Source organism: Cetorhinus maximus, chromosome 19 (genome assembly GCF_964194155.1).
Source record: "Cetorhinus maximus chromosome 19, sCetMax3.hap1.1, whole genome shotgun sequence".
Taxonomy (NCBI): domain Eukaryota; kingdom Metazoa; phylum Chordata; class Chondrichthyes; order Lamniformes; family Cetorhinidae; genus Cetorhinus; species Cetorhinus maximus.
Genome location: NC_135897.1, coordinates 57,901,976 through 57,918,615, shown reverse-complemented (window position 1 = coordinate 57,918,615; position 16,640 = coordinate 57,901,976). Strand labels below are relative to the sequence as shown.

General features: G+C 41.7%; 1 protein-coding gene across 1 annotated transcript; it reads left to right on the top strand.

Annotated features, from left to right (window-relative positions):
• The first annotated feature begins 1,314 nt into the window (after nt 1–1,314).
• Nucleotides 1,315–15,484, top strand: polr2h (RNA polymerase II, I and III subunit H). The gene is made up of 5 exons (XM_078563869.1): nt 1,315–1,499; nt 5,109–5,192; nt 6,077–6,170; nt 10,959–11,042; nt 15,038–15,484. The coding sequence occupies exons 1-5, from the start codon at nt 1,427–1,429 to the stop codon at nt 15,153–15,155; spliced, it is 453 nt and encodes a 150-aa protein (XP_078419995.1). The 5' UTR covers nt 1,315–1,426; the 3' UTR covers nt 15,156–15,484.
• The last annotated feature ends 1,156 nt before the right edge of the window (nt 15,485–16,640 follow it).

Genomic DNA, 16,640 nt, shown 5'->3' with positions numbered 1-16,640 from the left:
ATTGATTCTCACAGTTCTAATATCACCTGTGTGATGTTGGTGCTAAGCATTATAGCAGAGTTGGAAGCCACAAGAATCTGTGGTAAAGCCCTTTCCATATCCAAAAACATACACTTCTTCAGGCCTGCTGCCATCAGCCCCCATCACCTCAACTGTCCATGACACCTTTTATGGGTCTGTCGGAGAGGTGGCATATTTTCCACCTCCTCAGAATCTCCCCATTTCTCAAACATGAATTGCAGCACTGGAAAGTTAATTTGGCATTGCGGTGATCACTTATCCCAGTCGAATGTGTCTGCACTGGTGCCCAAGAGGCAGATGCGTGGGGAAAGCCTGAAGGTCGAGGTGAAGGTTGGAGTCCAGGCAAGAATTGAGGCGGACACTGTGGCTTTCCACTAACCTTCAATCTAGCAGCTAAATGTAAACAAGCTGATGAAAAAGCCAGAGACTCTAGTCTCCAATTTTTTTTTATTCTTTCATGGGATGAGTGTCTCTGACAAGGTCAGCATTTATTGCCCATCCAATTGCCCTTAAGAATGTGGTGATGAGCTGCCTTCTTGAACCACTGCAGTCTGTGTGCTGTCGGTATACCCACAGTGCTGTAAGGAGTTCCAGGAATTTGACCAAGCAACAGCAAAGGAATGGCGATATAGTTCCAAACCATTGTGGTATGTGACTTGGAGGGGAACTTGCAGGTGGTGGTAATTCCCATGTGTCTGCTTCCCTTGTTCTTCTAGTTGAGTTTGCGGATTTGGAAGATGCTGTTGAAGGAGACTTAGAGAGATGCCGCAGTTCATCTCACACTGCTGCCACTGTTTGCTGGTGGTGGAGGGAGTGAATGTTTAAACCGATGAATCTCCATGAAGGTTGCTGAGCCTGTCTCGCTGCTAGCAATTGTGTGGGCGCGGGGGATACCCATTTGGTCCCAATGTTGGTGTAAAGAAAGCCCGCAGGAAAATCCAGCCCATGAACTCTTGTTTCTTTCTCCACACATGCTGCAGACCTGCCGAGTATTCCCAGCATTTTGTTTTATTTCCGATTTCCAGCACCTTCAGTACTTTGCTTTATATTTGTGTTATTGTAAGTTTGTTTTCTTGCGACTTTCCATTGATGTTTAAGAAACATCGAAAAATAGGCAGACCTAAGAAAAAACTACCAGGCTGTGTTTATATACAGTAAAAAAAAATGCCCTTTCGGAAAGTCTTCTCAAGAGCCAAAGCAATGCCTTGATTAAAGATGGCGGGGCAGCGGCCACATGCTCACACTGCGCTGCTGCCAGTCTGCTGGGAGACACGGCTGGTCTGCCAGTATCCCGGCACGCCTTGCGAAACTGGTCGCTCCTGAACAGGGTGCCTGTTTGGTAGCGGTTGAAATTTGCCTTGTTTCGCGTTTGCTCGAAGTTAACTTCAGTTTTTCTTGCACAAGGATGGCGGGGATTTTATTTGAGGATATTTTTGATGTGAAAGATATTGACCCGGAAGGTATAAAGTTTGATAGAGGTAAGGAAAGAAGGTGAGCGGCCCCCTGCTTGAGCTTCCCCCTGGTACATGGGGCATTTTAGCGAATAGGATCAGGCAGCTCAGCCCCAAACACAGGGAAGCGAACAGCATCTTCATTTTCAGCTTGTCACTAGTATCCCTTACAATCTTCCAGTGCTTCTTTTAATGCTGTGTCTAGTTCAATAATTTTCTCTCATATCCAGCTCCTGTGATATTGCACGTGTTTTCATCTAGTTATGGAAGGTTTTAAAAGTCCCAGTTCGGACCAACTATTCATCCTCTATTCCAGAAAATAATACTGATCATATTTACCATTTACCAGTTCCCGAATTCCTTCCTTCGCATTTTCTACATTCACCCATCCGATCTAATCCTGAATGTTGCTCTCTCCCCAGCCATGAATCCTGGAAGTGAATTCCACAGCCTCACAACTAAAGATTCTCCTGCCCTCAGTTCTAAATGTTTTACATTTAGGTCCCGATTTTATGCGAGGCAGGTAGCGGCCTCAATGCATAATTCACCTTCTGCCACAGAAAACAGACACAGGTACATTGGCCACTAAATTACTGAAAACTGCTTTTATTTACCCTGCCCCACTCTTACATAATTTTAAATTAATATCCTGTTGCCCCATAATCTGTCTTCTATCAAAACAGTGTTCATTTTTAAATACTAAGAAAAAGCAAAATACTGTGGATGTTGGAAATCTGGAATAAAAACAGAAAATGCTGGAAAAGCTCAGCAGGTCTGACATTATCTATGGAGAGTGAAACAGAGTTAACGTTTCAAGATTGTATGAGTCACGTGGACTCAAATCGTTAACTCTGCTTCTCTCTCCACAGATTTTTTAAAAATTCATTCATGGGATATGGGCTTCGCTGACTGGGCCAGCATTTATTCCCCATCCCTAGTTGCCCTTGAGAAAGGGTAGTGAGCTGCCTTCTTGGACTGTTGCAGTCCTTGTGGGGTAGGTACACCCACAGTGCTGTTAGGGAGGGAGTTCCAGAATTTTGACCCAGCGACAGTGAAGGAACAGCGATATATTTCCAAGTCGGGATGGTGAGTGAGGGGGGGAGGGGGGTGAAATTCCAGGTGGTGGTGTTCCCACCTATGTGCTGCCCTTGTCCTTCTAGATGGTAGTGGTTGTGGGTTTGGAAGGTGCTGTCGAAGGAGCCTTGATGAATTCCTGCAGTGCAGATGCTGTCAGACCTGCTGAGTTTTTCCAGCATTTTCTGTTTTTATTTCATTTTTAAATTTTTTTGTACTGTATGCCCTCCTACCAGGCAGTAATGTCTTATTATGCTTTATATAGTTATCATTACCTCTTGCCTTTTATATTCTATACCTTTGTGACAGAACCTGGATTTCCATTAACTTTTTTTTACAGGCATACCAAGCTGTCGTGCTGCTTTTAATGCACTTTAAACTCACACTCCTAAATCTCTCTGCTCTTCCTCAGCAATCAACCTACTTCTATTCTGAATATGGTTACTTTTTTGACCAAAATACATCACCTCACACTTATTCAACACCTCCCTCTGCTCATCTGCTGTTGAAACCCTCATTCAAACCTTTACCTCTAGACTTGACTTTTTAAATGTATTTCTGGCTGGCATCCCATTTCCTATCTTCTGTAAACTTGAGGTCAGTTCTGCTGCTCATGTCCTAAAGTGCACCAAGTCCTTTTTACCCATCATCTTTGTCCTTGCTGACCTACTTTGGCACCCAGTTCAGCAATGCTTCAATTTTAAAATTCTCATTCTTGTTTTCAAATCCCTCCATGGCCCTGCCCCTCCTGATCTCTATAATTCCAACCCTACAGCCCTCTGCAATATTTGCACTCCTGGCCCTGTGAACTTCCCTGATTTTAATCACTCCACCATAGATGTTTGTGCCTTCAGCCACAAAGGCCCTGAGTTCTGGAATTCTCTCACTAAACCACCCCTCCTTCTACCTTCCTTTCATCTTTTAAGACACCCCTTTAAACCTATCTCTTTGACCAAGCTTTTGACCATCCTCCCGAATATTTCCTTATAGGCTCAGCTTCAAATTTTGCTACTTTTCCTGTGAAGAACCTTGGAATATTTTACTACATTAAAAGTTCTATATAAATACAAGTTGTGTTGAATTCCACCTGCTATTTTTTAGTAAATTCCTCAACTTGTCAACATTGCTTAATAGCTTCCTTTGGTCTATTAAAGAATTCATTATACCTCCTATTTTGATAACATCTGCAAATATTCACACTGTTCTCTCTCGGCCTATATTCAATTAATTGTTACATAGAGTGAAGATAAGTGACGCCAGAGTTGTACCCTGAGGGACTCCACTATGCTTTCAACAATTGTACAAAACTGCTCTAACTCCGATTGTTTTCTCCCTTTTAACCAATTTGCTATCTGCCTCCCTCATTCCATGCTCCTTAATGTTCTTTAGCAATCTTCCATTTGGTATTTTATAAAATATTATCTTAAAGTCTATGTACACTACATCCATTTCATTTCCCCCAATTATCATGTCTATTGCTTTTCAAAGAGCCCTATGAGGTACAGTTACATAGAATCAACAGCACAGGAACAAGTCATTTGGCCCTACTGGTCTATGTCGCTATTCTCCTCTGTATAAGCCTCCTTCCACTCTAATTGTAACAATGTTTAAGGATTTTAAAATATAATGATGGAAGTGTGCTCTTGCCTACTGTCATTTTTTAATTTAATTAATTTGGTCTGCTTTGGATTGTTGTATTTTGTGCAATGGAGCAATAAATGGCCAGTTTTTAATGAGGGAGAATATACTATGGTATATTAACAGTTTTAACTGTTAATAAATGTGCTTTCTAATAAGATGTTACTCCTATGAATATTTACCAACATACAAACATATGAATTAGGAGCGGGAGTGGGCCATTTGGCCCTTCAAGCCTGTTCTGCCATTTAATAAGGTCATGGCTGATCTGATTGTGGCCTCAAATCCACATACCCGCCTATCCCCAATACCCTTTGACTCCCTTGTTAGTCAAGAATTTATCTACCTCTGCCTTAATAATATTCAATGGCCCTGCCTCCACTGTTCTCTGGGGAAGAGAGTTCGAAAGACACTCAACCCTCTATGAGAAAAAAAAAAATTCTCCTCATTTCTGTCTTAAATGGGCGACCTCTTATTTTTGAACTGTGTCCCCTAGTTCTAGTCTCTCCCAAGGGGAAACATCCTTTCAGCATTCACCTTGTCAATCCCCCTCAGGATCTTATATGTTTCAATAAGATCACCTCTCATTCTTCTAAACTCCAATGGATAGAGGCCCAGCCTGTCCAACCTTTCTTCATAAGTTAAGCCACCCATCCCAGGTATCAAGTGAACATTCTCTCGAACTGCCTTGAATGCATTTATATCCTTTCTTAAATAAGGAGGCCAAAACTGTACACAGTACTCAGATGTGGCCTCACCAACATCTTATACAACTGTAACAAGCTGATAATACTTTTTGATTGTGCATTAGATATCTGTATTTTAGTGTTAAATGGCAGTACTGGAATCCAGACAAAATGACTAATGAATGCAATATTTAGGTACCTTTGGGGAGATAACAGGACTTTTATGTTGTCTTTACAGTTTCACGCCTACACTGTGAGAGTGAATCCTTTAAAATGGACCTGATACTTGATGTGAACATTCAGATTTACCCTGTTGAACTTGGTAAGAATTTCAATTAACATATATTTCTGAATAATTGTATTTTAGATCTCAAGTTCAATTGCAGTTAAGCTGGATCAATACTGCTACAATGGAATAGTTGAAAAGTCTTTCAGTTTGAAGGCTGTAATACTGTGAAAGTGGTGAGTGTGGGCAACATACAGATACACTGTGTGGTTTTATTCCTTTCTGCAAATGGACACTTACAGTTGTTCACCAGGCTCTCATTACCAGTGAAATTTTTAATGTTAGAAACGATTAAAAGATGGCTTCATTAGCAATTATAGTTATTGCAAAGTCAAAGTTATTTCAGACTACATTGATGTTCATACATCCAATACAAAATGCTGAACTGATATTCAATTTGGTAAAACCCAAATTGATTGCTGCAAAATTACTTTCAATAATTATCTTCTTTGATCTTATGAATTGGGTTCAGTGGCATAATTTGATTTGATCATTAGGTGTGCCAGAATGTAGATATAGGAGGTTTAGAGTATGAAATCCCACTTTCATTACATTGGACTTGTGGAAATGATTAGTTTCTCAGGAGTCAAAAGTCTCCAGTGTAATAATATAAGGACATGTAAAGATGCTTTGTTTGGCTGTGTGTTTTTTTAATTACATCTGAAGGATACTATAATTGTTATGTGACAATTTGTACTTTTTTGTTTTACATAACTAGTGCTGTGTAGATTTGGAGTGGGTTTGAAGTGGAATATCAGTAAACTCATTGATGCAATTACATCATAAAATAATTATAGACACTAGGCAAGGAAAATGTGTTTTGAATTTATTCAAGTTTTGGATGGTGGCACAGAATAGACCAGGGAAGGAGTTGTAAGACCCAACAGTTTTTTTTTCTTTTTCTTACTACCTTTCTTCAGGTGATAAGTTTCGTCTTGTAATAGCGAGTACTTTGTATGAAGATGGAACGCCGGATGATGGAGAATACAACCCCACAGATGACCGGCCATCAAGGTAGCTATACAATCGTAGAACCTTACAGCACAGAAAGAGGCTGCTCCACCGTCTACAAGTCAAGGGCATGATGGAATACTTAACATTCACCTGAATGGGTACAGCCAGACTGCCACTTATATACTAAAAAAGACGTTCAACACCATCCAGGATTGCAATTCATTTGATCGTTGCCACTGGGCACAACATCCACTCCTCCATTACTAACTCCTTGTTGTCGCAGCAGGTACAATTTACAGAATTGCAAGAGCTCATTAAGGTTACTTTCACAGTACCACCTACCCTGTGACATCTACCATGGAGAAGGACAATGTTGTAAGAACATCACCACTTACAAACTCCCTTCTAAGTTACACACCCTTCTGACTTGCATATTTATCGCAATTCTATCATCATCACTGGGCCAATAACCTAGAATTCTCTACCTAACCTCATTAGAATATTTTGCTAAGACAGTCCATTACAAAACAAAAACGCTCTACTGTCTTGTATAAAGACCTTTGTTAAGCCTCACCTAGAATACTTTGATTAGCTTTGGTTTCCTCATTTGATGGGTGATATAAAGGACCCAGAACAAATTCAAAAAACAGCTACTAGTTTAAAGATCTTTTGTTATCATGATAGGCTTAGAGAGCTGGGTATTTTTACTCCAAAAAAGCAGAGAGTTTGAAGACATTTGAACTAATGAAAGAATTAGAATTGTGGATAGGCTGTTCTGTTCTAGATCGCTTGGCATTGAAGGATGGAACTGGAGCATAATCTTTACACTCAAGCTTTTATTTACAGAGAGACACATTCCAAATATGCATCTCCTATTTTCCAATTTCAGTCTGCTCCTATATATATATATATATATATATATGTATGAGCCCAAGTAAATCCTCAGTTAATGCCCACTGCCTGAATACAATTAAGTACTCCATTACTATACAATTAACATAGGCTGTTTGAGTTAGAAATTGTTAGAGAAGATTTGGGCAACTTGTGTAGAAGGTATATAAGCATAGACGCCAGGAGATTTTCTTTTCACTGAGGCTTGTCCACTTGTTGCAGGCTATTACAATGAGCGGACTCTGCAAGTATTCAAAAGCGAACAGTTAGGACGAGTTCATAGTTAACATGACAGCATATTAAAGTAGGTAGGGTATTCAGCAAGGTGTCTCTTGTTACCTGGAATTTGGTTGATTACTTTGGGATAGAGTGGAATTTTCCAGATTTTATTGTATTGGCCTGGGGGTTTTCCTTTCCCAGGAGATTCTGTGTTTGCTGCAGGTGTGGGCTGATAAGGGTCATGGCGTTAAGATATATCATGACAGGACAGGATTAATGAATCAGCCGGCCTTTTCCTACTTGTCATATTGATGTATCAAACCTATGTCATTTTTAAGCTGGGCTGATAAAATACATTATATCTATATTCAACAGGACTTGAAGGAAGAATATTTTTATTTCATGTTCCTGAACAGCTTGTTAGGGTACAATGTTCACTTTGCAAATTGCCGTTCAAATAGTCGTTTGGTAGTACAGAGCTTGAATATTGCTGAAAGAAGAGACATATCGAAGCTTTTCATCTTGTACTCATCAGGATACTTATCAAGATTACTGATATAAGGGGAAAATGACAATTTATACTGTGTGGCTACACTGAGCAGATCATTTCGCTCTGTATATCATGCGAACTCCTGAATGAGCCTCAGGCCATCACTTTCGGCCCTGAAAAGTGTCCAATCTACCTCAGATCACCCTAGAAGGCCAAGGTATCTCAAAAATTTGAGCAACAGGTGAAGCTAGCTGTTTCACGCTGCTACTATGCAGTAGCAATACCAGTGGCATTTGCTGCTAACAGGATGCTGCCATCAAACCAAAAAGACGTTCTGCCTATCACACAAATGAGTAATGTTTAGCACACTGAGGATTATTTAGCAAATGTTGTCAATCGGGGAATCACGTCTAATGTTGGACACTATGTTTTGAGTTTTGCAAGCAGGGACTGGTTGGGGACAGTCTGTACCTTGCCCATATATGAATTTCAGTGCCAGTGTGATAGGTATGTAGGCTGTACATCCCAAAGACTGCCAGATCGTATCAAACAGCATGCCCGAACCACTGTTTGCAATGAGCAGTCCACTTGCCAACCAATCAGCACTCTCCTCTCATACAGTATAAAGTTGTTGCTTCCACTGACATTGGTATTCTTGCGACTGTTCTGATGAGCGCAAGACGAAAAGCTTCGACGTATCTCTTTTTTTCAGCAATACTCAAGTTCCGTTCTTTCTAAGAAAAGCATTTTTATACTTTTATTGTGCATTGTGATGTTGGTAAGCTTTGTGCAAGTGTGGCTGAGTAGGATTTTATTTCTGAGCTGGTCTTCAAAAGGCCTATATGTGGATTAGCACGAGCAACTAGTAAAAAGGTAACTTTACCTTTCCTAAACCTCAATCATCATAGTAGTCTTCTGGCAAAGTTGCACAGCCAATGTTACAACTGGTCCCGGGCAAGGTCCCCCAATTTGCTCACTTCCCAAACGGGACTCCAATTTTTTTATGCTCCCAGTTGACTCCCCTTCTTTATTCAACGCCTTTGGTTGGTCACAGCATGGTTAATTTAAAAGGAATACCTCTCCCCCCCACCCCCTGCTCTGTGGATACTGTTTCCCAGTCCAAATGTGTTTACTTTTTATAAGGAGTCAATTTAACCAGGCTTTCTTGAGTCAAAGAAAGTAAGTTTATTAGTTACTAAAACTCGAGAAAAATAATAAAAATGCATAATAAAACATTCTCACAGATCAGAACTGAGAAGTTAAGAGTCCAAATTAAAGTTTTTTAAAAAAATATACGAATCAGTCTTTGGCTTGTCTGTGAGGTGTAGATGGCAGTATGTTGTGGTATTTAAGTTGGATGATTCAGGTAGGGTTGACGGTAGCTTCGCCGTTAGTTTGGAGACACTGGGTTCTGCAGGGTGGCTAAAAGGCTCTCCTATTTCCTTTAGATTGTAGCTTCTGCTGAGCTTTGCCTCCAGCAACAGAGAGTGTGATCTTTTTGCCTGCAAGCTGCAGGGGGGTGACTAACTTGTTCTTCTGCTTATTGTCACACACGCAGCACACCAGCTTTTTAACCCATTTTTTCCCTGTGTATTCCAGGCAAGGAAATAGTCGTCTTACATTGATATAAAAATTATTTACACATTCTGAGATCTAAATCAACTAGAGATGGATTTTTGGGTGACACTGAGATGTGCAAATCAGTCTTTTGTCTCCGCAAGCATAGGACACTAAAGTTCAGCCTTTTGCATCTTTCCTATCTTCCTTTCATGCTTGTGCTTGAAGAAGGCCATGACACCTTTTCAGGTGCGACATTCCATGTTCTCTCAGGACAAGTCTGTCAGTATAACCTACATAGGAATTTTCCAAAAAGTGGTCACTTTACACTATCAACCATCTTTTGCTCAGTATCCTTGCTTGTATTTCTTTAAAAACACAAGTCTTCCTTAAAAAATTCAATATGTCCGCAAGTAATCTGTGGCTGTTATCGGCTTTTCATGACGCCAATAAAATGAAAGGTAGCAGTAAAGGTTGAACTCATTTGATTTTTTAACTGCTACCTCACTGATTCCTTACTCTTAGTTGGATTTAATGTAAAAGGAGTTGTAGGAAAAACCATATGTGGGCTTGAGTGTTAATTATGCACTTGAAAATCTGCCTTATGCTCTATATATAATGTTTATAGGTTCCAGAATTTCCCCTAAAATGGCTGATTTTGAGGTTTAATATGCTATATAATTACACCATTTAAGACTGGGTTTTGAAGGACACTGGATCACTGTGTTTTGTATTATCCTATGCTCCTTATTGCTTTTTATGAAGCTGTATGGAACTGTTATGGAACTGAAAGGCTGGTGCTGACAGGCTCAGCACCACAACAATTTGGGGACAAGTTTTGAAAAGATAAAATTACAATACTGATTGAAAATTGAGCTGTTAGTATGTTTTTTAACAACGGTATTTTAGCTTGAATAATACTTGAGGATTTTATAGGTTATTGTAGGATCTTATTCTTGAGTATGTGTCTGATTGTTCAACATTTAAACCTCAGTTATTATTTGAATTACCCACTATTCTCTTGCTTGCTTTTCCAAGCAAATCAATGCCAATCTTTTATTTTATGTACACATTGTCTTTTTTCCTTTGCCATTTTCTTTCGTTCTCTCCTAAAGGCTGTGACGTGGTTGCCCAACAGCAAATTACATCCCGGTATCTTGTCAGAATATTCGTTACTCATATGTGAGCTATGGTGGTGAATTTTGACATGTGATTTGACTGCAAAGATTGGCACAGCTCAATCTTGCCCTTGCCCAATATTCACACATATGCACATGTGTTCTCATAAGCTTCTACTCCCAACAGAGGCTGCTGGATTATCATCTAGGGCATGAGCTCTGGCTGATTTTCACTTCCTTAAATCAAGGTTACTGCATTCCAAGGCATGGTTTGTAACAAAATGCAGCTAAAATAGATCAGATGACAGTGTCAAAGTACTTTTGACTTGGCTGCTCAATGTCTTATGTGAAATGAAATTATGCAGTTCAGATATCACAGTAAAAAAAATAATTGGAACACTTGCTTTCTGTAGTAAAGGACTAATCATTGCTGAGTCTAGTAATTAGTAAACATTGTTCTCCGCGGTATTTAGTCTAAGATCATCTGGGTCCAAAAACGTGAGTGTTGTTCAGTTTCCAGGAATTTATTTTCTTTCTTGACTGAAATGTTACTTCTTTTCTGTTTTGCAATAGGGCTGACCAATTTGAGTATGTCATGTATGGAAAAGTTTATAGAATAGAAGGTGATGAGAGCTCGACAGAGGCAGCCACAAGACTGTGAGTATATAAAGATGTGAATGACTGTACTGTTAAAGTTAATTGGTTTCACATTTATTAAATGTTGATTTGTATTACTTAAAAATAGATGCTGCAAATGTTCATGGAGATACTTTGGTAACCCACAATTTTTTTATTGGCTCATGGGATGTAGGCATCACTGGCTAGGCCAGCATTTATTGCCCATCCCTTGAGAAAGTGGTGGTGAGCTGCCTACTTGAACTATTACAGTGCATGTGGTGTAAGTATACCTACAGTGCTGTTAGGGAGGGAGTTCCAGGATTTTGACCCAATGACAGTGAAGAAATGTGATGTAGTTCCAAGTCAGGATGGTGTGTGACTCGGAGGGGAACCTGCAGGTAGTAGTGTTTCAATGCATTTGCTGCCCTTGTTCTTCTAGCTGGTCGAGGCCGTGGGTTTGGAAGGTGCTATCTAAGGAGCGTTGGTGAGTTGCTGCCATGTATCTTGTAGATGGTACACACTGCTGCCACTGTGCTTCAGTGTTGGGGGGAGTGAATGTTGAAGATGGTGGATGGGGTGCCAATCAAGCAGGCTGCTTTGTCCGGGATGGTGTTGAGCTTTTTGAGTGTTGATGGAGCTGCACTCATCCAGGCAATTGGAGAGTATTCTATCACACTCCTGACTTGTACCTTGTTGATGGTGGACAGGCTTTGGGGAGAAAGGAAATGAGTTACCCTCTGCAGAATTCCCAGCCTCTGACCTGCTCTTGTAGCCACAGTAGTTATATGGCCATCCAGTTCAGTTTCTGGTCAATGGTAACCTCCAGGATGTTGATAGTGGGGAATTCAGCCATGGTAATGCCATTGGATGTCAACGGGAGATGGCTAGATTGTATCTTGTTGGAGATGGACATTGCCTGGCACTTGTGTGGCGTGAATGTTACTTGCCACTTGTCAGTCCAGGCCTTGCTGCATATGGACATGGACTGCTTCAATATCTGAGGAGTCACAAATGCTGCTGAACATTGTGCAATCATCAGCAAACATCCCCACATCTGCCCTTATAATGGAGAGAAGCTCAATGATGAAACAGCTAAAATTGGTTGGGCCTAGGACACTACCCTGAGGAACTCCTGCAACAAAGTTCAGGGACTGATATGACTGACCTCCAACATCTACAACCATCTTCTTTTGTGCTAGGTTTGACCAGCCAGTGGAGAGTTTTCCCCCGATTCCCAGTGACATCAGTTTTGCCAGGGCGCCTTGATACCGCACTCGGCCTTGATGTCAAGAGCTGTCACTCTTACTTCACCTCCGGAGTTCTGCTCTTTGTCCATATTTGGACCAAGGCTGTTAGGAGATCAGGAACTGACTGGCCCTGGCAGAACCCAAACTGAGTGCCTGTAAGCAGGTTATTGCTGAGTAAATGCCGCTTAAAAGCACTTTCGATGACACTTTCCATCACTTTGCTGGGGTGGTAATTGACTGGTTGGATTTGTCCGGCTTTTTGTCTACAGGACACACCTGGGCAGTGTTGTAACTGTGCTGGAACAACTTGACTAGGGCTTGGCAAGTTCTGGAGCACGTGCACAGTACCACTACTGGTATGTTGTCAGGGCCCATAGCCTTTGCAGTATCCAGTGCCTTCAGCCATTTCTTGATATCACGTGGATGGAATCGAATTGGCTGAAGTCTGGTATCTGTGATGGTAGGGACCTCAGGCGGAGGCCGAGATGGATCATCCACCTGGCATTTCTGGCTGAAGATGGCTCTAAGTCCTTCAGCCTTGTCTTTTGCACTGATTGCTGGCTTCCCCCACAATTGAGGGCAAGGATATTTGTGGAGCCTTCTCCTCCAGTTAGTTGTTCAATTGTCCCCCACCATTCATGACTGGATGTGGCAAGACTGCAGAGCTCAGATCTGATCCATTGGTTATGGGATCACTTAGCTCTGTCTATCACATGCTGCTTATGCTGTTTGGCACGCGAGTAATCCTGTGTTATAGCTTTGCCAGGTTAACACCTCATTTTTAGGTATGCCTGGTGCTGCTCCTTGCATGCACTCCTGCACTATTCATTGAACCAGCGTTGATCCCCTGGCTTGATGGTAATGGTAGAGTGGGGGATATGCCAGGCCATGAGGTTACAGATTGTGTTCAAGTACAATTCTGCTGCTGCTAATGGCCTGCAGCACCTCATGGTTCCCCAGTCTTGAGTTGCTAGATCTGTTCGAAATCTATCCCATTTAGCATGGTGGTAGTGCCATGCAACACAATGAAGGTTACCCTCAGTATGAAGACGGGATTTCATCTCCACAAGGACTGTGCAGTGGTCACTCCTATCAATGCTGTCATGGACAAATGCGTCTGTGGCAGGTAGATTGGTGAGAATGAGGTCAATTAGGATTTTCCCTTTTGTTGGTTCACTCACCACCTGCCACAGACCCAGTCTAGCAGCTATGTCATTTATGACTCAGCAAGCTCGATCAGTAGTGATGCAACCGAGCCATGCTTGGTGATGGCCTTTGAGGTCCCCCACCCAGAGATCATTCTGTGCCCTTGCCACTCTCAGTGCTTCCTCCAAGTGATGTTTGACTTGGAGGATTACTGATTCATCAGCTGAGGGAGATGGTAGGTGGTAACCAGGACAATTCCTTCCTGACTGTATACCACTGTGCTGCCACCTTTGGTGGGCCTGTCCAGGTAGTGGGACAGGACATACCCAGAGATGGTGATGGTGGTGTCTGGGACATTGTCTATAAGATATGATTCTGTGAGTATGACTATATCAGGGTGTTCACAACTCGTCTGTGGGACAGTTCTCCCAATTGTGGCACAAGCCCCCGGATATTGCAGGGTTGACAGGGTTGTGCTGTTGTCATTTCCAGTACCTAGGTCCATGCCGGGTGGTCCGTCTGGATTGAATTCTTTTAGACTCCATAGTGGTTTGATACAACTGAGTATTTCACAGAGCAGTTAAGAGTCAGCCACATTGCTGCAAGTCTGGAGTCACTTGTAGGCCAGACCAGGGCATTTGTGAACCAGATAGGGTTTTACGACAATTGCACAGTTGGCCACCATTAGACTAGCTTTTAATTCCAGGTTTTATTAATTCAATTTAAATTCCACCAGCTGATATGGTGGGATTTGAACCTGTGTGCCCAGAGCATTTGCCTGGGCCTCTGGATTTCTAGTCCAGTGACATTACTACGATGCCACTGCTTCCACCCAAATCTGGGTTAGTACCAGGACAAAGTAAGTTCTAAAACTAAACATTGTACATTGCTGTTCTGGAGCAAATCTTTATTGATTAATCTTTGATTAATATCAAATTATGTGCTGATTCTGTCAGAATTCTAGAAAAATGGGAATTTTAAAGAGAAATATATTCTAATTAAACCACCATAATGCAAGAGCAGTTGATTTATGATGAAAAGGAAGAATCTGGACAGAAGACGACTTTGGAAATGGACATCTCGGCTTTTGTATTTTATGTGAAGAAATAATTTTTCTAATAGTTGTACATTTAATTATTTCTCATGATGTGGACATCACTGCAACCTGGTGTTTATTGTCCATCGCTTGTTGCCCTTGAGAAGATGGTGATCTTCTTGAACCGCTACAGTCCATGTGCACTGCATTACTGTTGGGGATGGAGTTCCAGGACTTTAGACCCTGTGATGTGATGTGCCCAAGCAAGGATAGTGGGGAACTTGCTGGCTTTGTCCTTCTAGGTCCTAGGTGTTGCATGTTTTGGGGTTGTTGCTGATGAAGCCTTGATGAGTTGCTGCAATGCACCCTGTGGACCATACACACTCCTGGTGATGAAGATGGTGGACATTTTAGGCCTGTGGATAATGTACTGATCAACAGACTGTAGAGAATATCTTGAATTCAAACTATTTCTGATACTAGTACCTCAGCTTGTTAATACATCCTGTATGCTTAGAGATAGTGATGGTAGAGACAAAGTTTTAAATTTAAATTTTCTTGAAAATGCTGCCGAAATACTCATTGTGAATTTTCACTCCTTTCAGATCAGCCTACGTATCCTATGGTGGTCTACTTATGAGGCTTCAAGGGGATGCAAATAATTTACATGGCTTTGAGGTGGATTCCAGAGTGTACCTGCTAATGAAGAAGCTTGCTTTCTAAGATACATGGACAAAGATTATGGCAATCCTAAAGTTTCTTGGCTTATAATGAGATCAAGTTTGTTTGTTGGTATATAGCCAACAAATCATTTATCACACTGAATGTGTAAATGCCCTACATTTCCAATTTCCCTGTTTTAAAGGAGATTATGTAGGAAAGTAACCAGTTAAGGAAAATTATTCGCCTCACTATGTGAACTAAAGAAAGTTTTTTTAAGTTGCTATTAAGTGAAAAGAAAGTGTACTTTCTGTAATAACGAGTGTACAAAATGAACGCATCGGCTATTGAATTCTACAGTGTCCAAATAAAAATATGCTTCTTGATCAATAGTGAAAGGCTGTTTTAATGAATCAGTATGCCATATACAATATATGTACAGTTTTATTTTTAAATAAATTTGATCTGAGAAAAGGGATCAGTTGCATTCATCAACTGTGGGTAGACAATGGACAAACCAGAATTTCTTAGGACCATGAGAGGCGAACTGAAGAACTTGGTATTTGGCAACATGGGCAGCAGAGATATAGAGTAGGATTTTCGTTGTGGGCTTCAGGACCATGCAGTCAGGCTGAAACGGGGTCAGAAGCCTGCACTGCCTAGGAAACACGCACTCATCTGTAATTTTCTTCGAATTGGTCTTTTGGGGCCAGAGGGCAGCTTCGCCACTGAGATAGGGATGGCGGGTGGACTCTCAAAGTTGAAGGGCCATTAGGAGGCTCTCCAGCTTGGAAGCAGCAGCAGGATGCCTTTGCAGGTAAATGAGGGAGAGGACGCCCCAATATGGAATTTCCCTCTCCAACTTTTATAAATTTAAAACAATAAAAAAAGCCCTCAGCAGCTAGGCCACCATTGTAGGAGCAAGCCCTTTCACACGTCAGTTACAGCTGAAGCCAGGCAAGCAGGGAGGAGCTCAGCCAAAGTGCACACCACCCAGTCTGCTGCTGGAAGGTCGCCTCCAGGCACATGCGCTGTTCCTCAACACCTCTGGGGACCTGAAGGCTTGTGGGCAGGTAGACCTGCTGCCCCTCCATCCCACCTCTGTGACAATGGCTTCAGGACGTGATGGAGCCAGGGAACCGGCACGTCATCCAGTGGCGCAAAATTCTGCACCCACCCGTCTTCGTACCTGCTTCCATCAGTGCCTAAAAATTCAGCCCATCATTTAAAAAAAAATTCTTTAATGGGATGTGAGTGTTGATGGCTGTTTATCCCTAATTGCCCTTGAGAAGGTAGTAGTGAGCTGCCCCTAGAACTGCTGCAGTCCATCTGGTGTCAGTACACCCACAGTCCCAGGATTTTGATCCCATGACAGTGAAGGAAAGGTGATTTAGTTCCAAGTCAGAATGGTGTGTGGCTTGGAGAAGAACTTGCAGGTGGTGCTGTTCCCATGCATCTGCTGCCCTTGTCCTTCTAGGTGGTAGAGGTTACGGGTTTGGAAAGTGTTGTTGAAGGAACCTTGGTGAGTTGCTGTCACTACGTCAGTGA